The sequence below is a fragment of the Gobius niger genome, assembly GCF_951799975.1.
Source record: "Gobius niger genome assembly, chromosome: 19".
Lineage (NCBI taxonomy): Eukaryota > Metazoa > Chordata > Actinopteri > Gobiiformes > Gobiidae > Gobius > Gobius niger.
Genome location: NC_136870.1, coordinates 11,972,366 through 11,983,280, shown reverse-complemented (window position 1 = coordinate 11,983,280; position 10,915 = coordinate 11,972,366). Strand labels below are relative to the sequence as shown.

At 40.8% G+C, this 10,915-nt stretch overlaps 1 protein-coding gene across 1 annotated transcript; it reads left to right on the top strand.

Annotated features, from left to right (window-relative positions):
* The first annotated feature begins 2,468 nt into the window (after window positions 1-2,468).
* Window positions 2,469-10,902, top strand: LOC306978318 (receptor-type tyrosine-protein phosphatase H-like). The gene is made up of 16 exons (XM_079576841.1): window positions 2,469-2,714; window positions 2,791-3,036; window positions 3,105-3,362; window positions 4,485-4,736; window positions 4,803-5,030; window positions 7,078-7,344; window positions 7,777-7,870; window positions 7,949-8,002; window positions 8,079-8,160; window positions 8,342-8,432; window positions 8,508-8,578; window positions 8,655-8,789; window positions 8,865-8,987; window positions 9,391-9,551; window positions 10,123-10,258; window positions 10,625-10,902. The coding sequence occupies exons 1-16, from the start codon at window positions 2,651-2,653 to the stop codon at window positions 10,766-10,768; spliced, it is 2,406 nt and encodes an 801-aa protein (XP_079432967.1). The 5' UTR covers window positions 2,469-2,650; the 3' UTR covers window positions 10,769-10,902.
* The last annotated feature ends 13 nt before the right edge of the window (window positions 10,903-10,915 follow it).

Below are 10,915 nucleotides of genomic sequence, written 5' to 3'. Positions count from 1 at the left end.
TTCTACGGGGGGGAAAAATTCCCCCGCCCCCACCCAAAAAAGGCCCGCACTTCCCGTCCTGCCAGTGGAGCCTGCACAGGAAGCGACCTCACAGTGGAGGCCTGAAGGCAGGTGCCTCTTTTTAGGTGCACCCACAGTGGCCTGGCTTTTTTTGACTGCTGAAGTAACAATCAATTGCATCTCCCATTAGATAATATGGTAGAATAATAAGGTAGCATTTGTGTAAAGCAGGTATCACATTATAAGAGCCCTTTTCATTCTGTTACCATTGGCTGATCACAGAAAAATAATGCGCACAAAACACCCTGGAGAGCAGAAGGTGACTGTTGTGCAACTCCTTAAGATTTAAGGACCTGAGCCAGGATCCTGGTGACTTCCCAGCATTAGGATAAGCTGCCTATTTCTTAAAGTTTTTGAACAGTCTTTCCCAAACAGATTGCTGTGGAAAATCATCAGGCGTGCCGTGGAAGATGATCCCATTTCACTTGATCTTTTGCCTTTCTTCAATTCCTACAAGAATATCAACTTTGTGTTCGATTAAACAGGTCCAGGCTTCACACTGAGTAATTCAATTGAGACTAGATTGCCATTATATTTCAATATGGGCCTACTTTTTGTGACATTTTTGTTTGGGGGGGGGGGTATGCCTTGTGATTTTTCTGATGTAAATTATGTGCCGCGACTGAAAATTGTTGAGAGATACTGGTTTAAAAGGTGAAGGAAACAGGAGTGCCCTGTGTAAACCCACACAGACATAGGGAGAATTTCTTGCCTGTCACTATTCTGTCCTTGGGCAAGACTGTTCACATATCTTGCTCATGTGAAGGGAGTTTGAGACCACTGCCCCAGATTGGCACTTTTTCCCCCCAACAATATTCTTTTCTCATATTTATCAGGGGTGGCAATATTTCTTGAGGGCACTGTATATGCAAACATTCCGCTTTTTAAAATGTGAATACTGTATCCTGTTTCATTCTGCTGTTGCGTGCCAGTGGCCTGTTACACACAATAAACATCAGCTGTTGTATCCAGCTGATAAAGCAAGGATTTTGAACATCATAAATATGTAAATGACTTTGATCTATATAGTTTTCATAGGCCGGAGTTTATAACGGTAATGAGGAAGTGATAGGCGGGCCAAAGGTCTGTGTGGTTACAAGGCTGAAAAGGAGAAGCAGCTATACACTCAGTGGCCTGCTAATAGGAGACAAGATCAGAGGTTACACGGGGAGGATATGCTTGAGAATTAAAAGTCAACATATTGGGAGCGACCTACTGTCACTTGTACCAGACTTTGACTTATAACTCAAACCCAGGAATGACTACAGACTGATCAAACTGCAATGGAGGTCTTTTCTTTCAGATTCACTTCTTATGGTTTACTTTTGGTGTGTACACTTTGGGTAAGTGTGTTTTTTTTTTGTTTTTTTACTACTGTACTTTCCTATCAGCAGTCGCCACACATGACAATGACACCTGATGATGAAAACCGCAGGATTAGTTGTAGTGTTGTATGGTTTAAGATTCATTTTTATTCTTGTAACACTGCTCTGAAAATGGCTTGTTTAGACAATAAAACATTATGAAGTTTTTATAGTGGCAATGTATGATCCACTTTTATTCCCAGCGGTATAATAATCTTTTAACTTCCCCCCAAAAAAATAAATGAGGAAATGCTCAGACTGAACAGCTGCGTTACAATTCATATTTTGCATTTCTGACTCGTACCGCTCCGGACCGGTGCTTTTCAATACTTATATTTAGCCTCAAATCTGAACCAATCACTCTGGTTTGTGTTCAAGACTTAACATGTCCTCTCTGTGGCCAAGTTTATTTCTCTGATGTTACCTGTGGAGGACAGCAAAGAAATGATAAATACATTTGATTAATGCTTTAAATTCAAATTCTGACTGTCTATACAAACAGTCATGACATGCAAATTTTGTCATTTTGAAAAACCACATATTGTGAAATGCGTGTTATTCCAGGTTCCTTTTAGCACATCACATATCATACAGGTTTACAGCATTTGCCCACTTCTGTCTGTACTGTAAGTTATAATGATCATTTCTATAAAAAATAGTTACAGAATGCACGCATCAACATTTCCCATATCATTTTAAATCACTTCATAAATCAGGCGCTCGCGAAAACTGCAGTTTGTCTGGCACATTTGACTGTGATATATTTTCACACCTCCACCAGTGAAATGACTATTATGCTTTTTTTCATACCAGAGTGTCACCGACTGCAACACTTCATCCCCCAGCCTGAAAACGGATGTGACAACAGGCACAAGCGCAGTGACCACGCAAACAGCCATACCACCAACCACGCAGCCGACCACGCAGCCGACCACGCAGCCGACCACAACCCCACCACGTATGGACTAATGCTGCACTATTGTTGCCATTGTTCTGTGTATGGAAATGTGACCCAGTGTCTCCTCTTTGCAGCACCTGAAGATGTTACTGTTGTGGGTCAAACTGAAACTAATGTAACTATACAGTTTGATCAGGTTGATGGTGTCTCAGAGTATAAATTGGATTATTCCATCAGTGGAGAAAAAAAGGGGGAAGAAAACTGCACAGCGAATGTCAATCCAGTTATTTGTACTGTAACTGGACTCACATCTGCACAAAAATACGACATGACTCTATACTCAGTTGTGGGTAATGTTTCAAGTAAGGGATTTGAATTCGTTGCTCGCACAGGTAAGAGACCTCAAACCCACAACAATGTACAAATTACCCACACAATTGTGGTCACATCTCCTTGTTCTCTTTCTAGCTCCTCAAAATGCAGAAAATTTGACAGTGACTGCTCAAAGCGAAAGCAGCATAACCCTCGAGTGGACACAGAAGTCAGGCCTTTCTCAGTACATTTTGGTGGTTGGAGAAAACAATGAGACGCTGCCTGCTGAGGACACAGGATACGTAGTGCAGAATCTCAACAGTAGCACTCAATACAGCTTCACTCTGTACAGCGTGTTTGAAAGCATTGCAAGCACTGGGGCCACTCTGACAGCACCCACCGGTGAGTTTTCCTTATGCACAAACGCCAATAAATCAGTCTCATAATATTGTCTTATTCTGTTTCTGTAGCTCCTTCCAAAGCAGAGGGGTTTGAAAAAGTCAATCAAAGCGAGACAAGTATAACTTTGAGGTGGAAGACTGAAAAGAAAGAAATCAGTTACATTTTGCAGTTTCAAGGAGGAGGAGAGAACTTAACTTCTCAGGATCTTGGCAATCCGGCAATCTACACAGTCACAGGCCTCCAAGATACCACTAAATACAACTTTACTCTGATTACTGTTTTTGCCAACATACGAGGCGTCGGAGTGAGCATTCAGGCAGCCACAGGTAAGTCTGCATGTTCTTAAAGTTACTCAAAAAGCATAAGATCATTGACTTTTACAAATCCCAGCTCCTCAAAATGCATATGGTAAGATGAGCCATAATTGATCTCACAATGGAGAAATTCACAGCCCACAAAAAAACACTGCAAAATAGACAGGAAATGTGCAAACAATTAAATAGTACACAGAGGTATCTTATTTACAATGACTACAGAAAACTTTAGGAGGCAAATAGTATAAACAATAAACAGATTATTAAAGAAGAAAGGTTTGGACCTCAGGGTCATAATGAAACCAGTGTCATTTTGCAGTGGGAGCTCGTGCCTAAGTGGAGTGGGAGGGATAAGAAAACAGTGTTTGTCAGCGTTTGAGGTTATATCACCCACCCCTAGTGTAGACAAGGACCATTTGAAAACAACATGATGGCTGAGTGGTTAGTGCTCCAGGTTTGACTCCTGGTGTGAGCCTTTCTGTGTGAGACTTTCCCTCTCCATTTATCCCATCAGCCCAAAAACATGCACAATAAGCTACAACGTTACATCAATAAACTACATGGTTCATAGCGCTAGGTAGTCCAGGCCAAAGCTAGAGATGGTTGCTTCACTGCTTTGGACCGGTGGCTCCAGTGGCCATTAGAAATGGGTGACATCCAGAAGACAAATCTCCGTATAGAGACAATACAGTAATCATAACCATTGTATCTTGTTTCATGCTTGTAAAGAACGCTCATATGAAATGATGGCACCTCTACTGTTTTTATTTGTAATTTTCCCCCCTTTTTTCTTCCCCCTGTCTGTTTACATTCTAGTTCCTCGGGATGCGACATACTTCTACCATCAAAGTCAAACTGAGACATCTATAACCCTCAGGTGGACCATGGTGGACGATATCCAAGACTATGAAGTTGTGTATGAAGCAAAGAAGGAGTCTGCAAGAAATTTTACTCATGTTGTCAAAAATCTTCAAAAAGGCACTGCATACCATTTCTACTTATTCACTATGTTTGCCAATCTATCAAGTGACGGGACGTACCATGTAGCAGCCACAAGTACGTAATTTTTGTATGCTTTTTTTACTGTTAAATATTAGGCAAATAAAAACATCATCTTTTGTGTTTTTATATCAGATCCTCCTCAAGTGAATGTAGTCACGATGAGAGATCACTCTTTGAATGAAGTCACTTTTCAATGGGACAGTGAGCGAGACGACTGGAAATACTTACTAGAGATTAATGGCAAGACTGAGGTAGTTTGGCCAAAAAGAGGATTAGTTATCCATACTGTCAAGTCTCTGGATCCTGGCACAGAGTATCCATTCAGCATCACAACTGAATTTATGTCATCAAGAAGTCGCTCGCTTAAAGCCACCACAGTAACAGGTAATTATTTTCTGTATTTTTTATTTATATTCAAAGAGCATTTACTAATCGGTTGTGAATTTGTAGTTATCGACTGTGACAAAGTAAAATGGAATGTTACTGAGACCTCGATACAAGGAGTGGTGGTTGGTGTGTTCACTAGTGCCACAGCTTCCAATGGCACAAAAGACCATAACAACGCTGGCTCCAAGACAGACGTGAAATTTAAGGACCTTTACCCTGGAGCAACCTATGACATAACACTGATGCATAGAGGATTACATCAGTGTCCTCAGCGTCCTGTAGTCACAACCAGTAAGTGCACTCATCTCCTCTACAGGACTTTGGACTGGCAGTGGTCACTTTCAATACAGCTGTTGCCTTCCAATGCAAACTACACCAAGTAGCTGTGCCAACACAAAATAATGAATCAGGACCAAAACAAGGACTAAATTTGAAAATTAAAAAAATGGTGTGAATCTAAGTCAGATGGAAGACCTCAGCGATTTTGCAATATATTGTGGCTTCTTGCGATATGGATGTTGCATCATTGAACCGAACAATAACAACAGTTTGGTGATTTGTTGCGCAGACCTACTTTTGATCAACTCTGTGAAGAAAAGCTGTGTTTTCATTTTGTCTGTACGAGAAAACACCACGATTATGCAACTTTTTATGTAAAAAACAAAAGGTTACATTTTTGTGTATTTGACATTGTAGTGACCCAGTGGCTTTATGAGTGGTCAGCATGGCGCCTTTATTTTCCATCACAGTGGCCTCTACGGCGCTCCAGGATCAATTGCTTCGTAGGTTTTCTGGTGAGAGGGTCCGTCAGCAGCGACAACCTTCCAATCAACAGCGTCCAAGAGACCATTGTGACAGAAACTAAAGGCGCCATGCTGACCACTCATACAGCCACTGGGTCACTACAAGGTCAAAGATATACTTTTTTTTCCCACATAAAAAGTTGCATAATGCACCTTTAAGTTAAATGAACACCTTTTGGTGGTTATAGTTTGTTTGATTGGTTATGGATGGATCCTGGAGTCACTGCAGTTTAGAGTCAGTGTCTGACCACTGACATTTTCTCTTTTTTGGATGATTATCTACTGGTATAGTGTATGAAAAAACAGTTGATCAAGCTAATCCTTTTCACCCCAACAGAGCACATTCCAATAATTGTTTTGACTATGGGCAGCATTATAAAGCAGGAGTGTTTTTTGTTTTTGGTCAAGGGCCGAAATTCAGCCTCCACAGCGGGTCGCGGGCCGCATATATTGTAAACGACTGTGGCCTCATAAATAACATCTTACACTTATTGTGCTTCATCAGCCTGTGTCACATGTTTGTCAAAGTGCTACATAAAGTCATTATTCATTCAATCCACACTCGATGGCAGTAAGTTACTATTGTAGCCACAGCCGCCCTGGTGCAGACTGACCATTTACCATCCATCCATCCATTTTCTTCCACTTGTCCGTTGCCGGATCGTGGGGGCAGCTGTTGGAGCTGCCCAAATCACATTGCACCAGCCCCTATGGCTCCTCCTGCAGGTGGTGGGTCCACAGAAGGACGGCCTCATGGTTCTAACAGGGCCTGTTGGTCTCTCATAAGGGGCTTCTGAACCGCTCTTTGTCTGACCCGTCACCTAGGACCTGTTTGCCATGGGAGACCCTACCAGGGGCACGAAGCCCCCGACAACAGAGCTCCCAGGATCATTCGTTGAGGTGGCTGTTCCTGGAAGGGTGACCATTTGCCATGTGGCTATAATATGCTGCTTATATCCTGATCTCTTATTATGTCAGCGTCTTCTGCTGGACATGTGTGGAATTCTTTCCTTTTTTAATTTTCAGATGCCCCCTCGTGCCTGAAGTGAGCAAACTGGTTATTTCTTTAAAAATCCATAACTCCGCACAGGAAAGGGCGAGAGAATTTTTTTTTACATGCTCAGGAATTCATGCTCCTCACAGGGCCACATTAAATCATCTCGCGGGTCCAGATCTGGACCTCCAGAGGTTTTAGTCCGGACACCAAAGACTTTTCATCCTCTCAATATACTCATATCTAAGGCTGAATTAACAACATTAATATCAGTGAAATAAAATGGCCAAAATTAGTGATTAATTGATCAGCTCTTCTATTTAATGTGTTTCAATTTTAATGTTCATGTCCGGACCCTGGACATATGCCGAAAGCTACGAAAGTAAAGTTTGCGGACCTCAAGCCAATTTACTTGGGGACCCCTGGTCTAAACTATGAATGTGTTTTATATTTTTAATTGCATTTTGAAATAAATCCAGCATTACATTTATTTATTTCTATGTTTCTATGCCTATTATAACACTAATGTTTGATTCTCCAGATCCCCCCATGTTGAAGGCTAAGTGCAAGAACTGCGATAGTGGTTACTCCATCTGTATTGAGTGGGACCGTCCCAATGGAGTCTGGGACTCAGTGGAGATCATGGTCTCCGGTAAAGTGCATGAAGTGGAAAAGGGCCACGATGGGGAGCTCAATGCTGTGTTACCAAATTTTCAACCAGCAAAAAAATACCATGTCATTATATCTTCAAAATCCAAGCAACAAAAAAGCCTCTCATATGGTTTTACTTGTGCGACTGATGACAGGGGTAAGTTATATTTGAATTTCACAATTTATAAATAGATTATTATTTTGCACAACTATACACTCTCTGCAACACATTTGTAAAGCATTGGTAAAAATACATTTGTTTTAATAAAGCATTTCCTTCAATGTATTCATGATTTACGAGCACCTTTAGATCTATGTATTGCTATTGAAACAGTGTGTCATATCTGTGTTTGTGTAACTTCAGGCAGGACAAAGACAAAGGTTGGGCACATTTATTTGTAGAGCACTATTCATACACAAATTAATGTACGAGTTCATGAAAATTAACTAAAAAGCAAATACAATCAATAACACTTAAGTTATTGTTGATATAATAAAGTGAAGAAGACAAGGGATTAGTAAATGTTCTATGAATACTTTATAGTGTTTAGTTATTATGAAGTGCTAAAGCGTTGTCATCTTGTTGCAGGAGTCATTGCAGGGGCTTTCTTTGGCGTGTTGCTTTTTGCCATTCTGGTCGGTGTGGTTGTGTTCATCATGTTGAGAAGACCTGACATAATCAGGTGGGCAGAAATGACTGGCTGTAATCCATCAATCATTTACTAAATACAGTATCAGCAATGATCTTTATTCATTCCGAGCAGGAGGAAGAAGTCACCCATGGGCGGAGCAAGGACTTCAGTCAGAAAAAGCAAGTATGTTTAAACAAGTACTTGTGCTTCTCATACGATGACAATCCAAAGGTATTGATTCCTTATGACTTTGTTTTAGACCAATCCCTTTGGACAAGTTCCCGGCCCATTTCAACGAGTGCAGTGCAGATGAAAATAAAGGTTTCAGCTTAGAATATGAGGTTAGTAGAAAACAAATGTGTTGTATATTGTATTCTACGTGATCTGGTTACTCTTACTGTGAGTAAATGACCATAATGTGTTGTTGACATGTAAAAAAAACAAAAAAAACGTCATTATCATATTCTTTACATAATTTTTCTATAGTTGCAAATGTCTTTTCATATTTCACCCTTTATGCAGGATCTCGCTGTCGTTGGCACAGAGCAAACCCAGAAAGCAGCAACTGTGCCAGAAAACAAGCCGAAAAACCGCTTCATCAACGTTCTGCCATGTAAGAAACCTTTATTGTGATTAATATGTAAATCTTCACCATAATTACGTTCTGAATCCCTTCTTCACAATGTAGATGACCGGAGCCGTGTAAAGCTGACTTCGTCCACTTCCCATAACGACTACATAAATGCCAGCTTCATGCCAGTACGTACCCAGACTTACTGCAGCAGGTATGTCCTTACAGTGCATGTGAATAATAATGGGGCTTATTGATTGACAGGGTTACAATGGCGATAGGGAGTTCATCGCAGCCCAAGGCCCGATGCCCTCCACGGTCAGTGATTTCTGGAGAATGATCTGGGAGCAGAACGTGAAAGGCATCGTCATGGTAACCAACTGCACGGAGGGAGGACGGGTAAGGGAGAGTTTGAGTAGACATTAAACTCGGTGAGAATTGATGTACCGGTAATTATGTTTTCACTCTCTCCAGACAAAATGTGAACAGTACTGGCCTGACAGCAGTAACCCTCGCGTATGTGGAGATTTTGCAGTCTTCACAACGTCAGAGCAGAAGCAGCAGGACTGGACACTGAGGGAATTCCAAGTGAAAAATGTATGTATATCCTATAGAAATTGTACTTTGATGTCAAACTAACACCAAACCTTACCCAGGTTTTCACAGCTCATGTCTATAAAGATTTCCTTGCTCTTATGCTGTACTTTACATTGTATTCATTCACTTTCCACATTCCATGAGCCACAGCTACCCTGGGATAGGCTGACAGACATGTGGCTGCTGATCTGCACCAATGGCCTCTCTGACCACCAACACTCACCCGCACGCACATGTAGGCAAGGGATACTGCTGCCTATATATTTATGGTTATGCACATTTCAGACAGCATTTCAAGCAGTTGTGCACTTCTGTAAACACTTTTTTTTTCCTGTGATGAGACAAATTCACATCACTTGTTTTAAGATGATTCACAAACACACTCATCTGTTGCTGTTGGCAGAGGCGCACTTCAGAGGAGCGAACAGTGAAGCACTTCCACTTCACTGCTTGGCCGGACCATGGAGTCCCAGAGGGGACTGAGGTCCTGATCCAGTTCAGGTCGCTGGTCAGAAGACACATTCAGATGGAAGCTGCAGGGGCGCCCACTGTGGTCCACTGCAGGTATGAGACTTGACATTACAAATGAATGTAGTAATGATTGGATACTTTGTAGTCAATTCAGTCTTTCAGAAACACAACTTTCAACGTTTTCATGTGTAAAATATCAGAATAAGGCATTCCCAATGTTATCTTGCTATGACACAAGACCAACGTGTTCATAATAATCAGACACAAAGTTATTTTTGCAACCAAATTAAAGCATTTGTAAACGGTCCGAATGCATCTTAACCTCATTTTTGCCACTTGTAGTACAGCAAAGCGGCAATATCTCAGTTTTGCATTAGGTCTGAGGAGAGGCGAGCCTGCTCACAGTAACTACACATTTTGAAGGCAGTTGTCAAAACAATCCCCCATAAACCAGAATCTGTAAAAGGGATATTGTGTTACCTACTAATTTCTGCTGATAGCAATTTATGAGGAGGAACATGGCTTTGATTTCTGCATGCACTATGCACACTATCATTATCAATACTTAATATGCGGAACCATCTTGGTTTTATGATGTGAAACAGCACTTTGCAACGGTGGAGGCACTTTTGACACAACCTTTTGTTTTTATTGTGACCTACAGCGCTGGAGTGGGGAGGACAGGCACAATTATAGCACTGGACATGTTGCTACAGCAGATGGAGAAAGAAAATGCGGTGGACATTAACGGCTTTGTGCATAAAATGAGACTTAACCGACCACACATGGTACAGACAGAGGTAAATACACACAAAAAAAACACGTTTTGAAGTTTCGAGTAAAACATTTTGAAACCTAAGCACCTCATGTTTTATTACTTAAAATAACAATACAGTCCTAATTCCTGCACACACAAAACAATAACTGTTTTTAGTGGAGGCAAAAAGATCACTGAAATGATCAGTCCAGTGAAAGACTAAATATTTAGGATAAGTCAACCATTTATGGATAAATAAACACCTAATTTGTATCATCAGTGAACATTACATCAATTAAAGTAAAAAGAAAAAGACTTTAGTTTAAAATGGTCTTTAAGGAAGTGTCAGCCACAAGAACGCTCTATTCAAGGACTATATTAAGGCTTCTGCTTTTTTATGGTTTTTCAGTCCCAGTACGTGTTTCTACATCAGAGCATCTTGGACTGTCTGCGGCTGAATGATAAACCTGAAGAAAACATCTATGAGAATGAATTGATCTACGCCAATGCCACAGCGCTTAAGGAATATCAGAACACTATAAATAAAGCTTAATCTTATCTGTGGAGCACATTTTGTAAACAGATATAAATTGTTGTTAAAGTATTACTTTTTTTTGCTGTTGTTTTTAACTGTATATAAGATATAAAACATGCTCCAGTTGTGAGATCAGGCTTAAACCTATTGACCAAACAATGCGGG

What these genes read in the sequence shown, in the direction of transcription:
- LOC306978318 (XM_079576841.1), top strand. Translation starts at nt 2,651, where the DNA reads ATGACTCTATACTCAGTTGTGGGTAATGTTTCAAGTAAGGGATTTGAA. An exon ending in AGAAGACCTGACATAATCAG is followed by an intron (nt 7,871 to 7,948) that starts GTGGGCAGAAAT and finishes ATTCATTCCGAG; the next exon opens with CAGGAGGAAGAAGTCACCCA. An exon ending in GGGAATTCCAAGTGAAAAAT is followed by an intron (nt 8,988 to 9,390) that starts GTATGTATATCC and finishes TGCTGTTGGCAG; the next exon opens with AGGCGCACTTCAGAGGAGCG.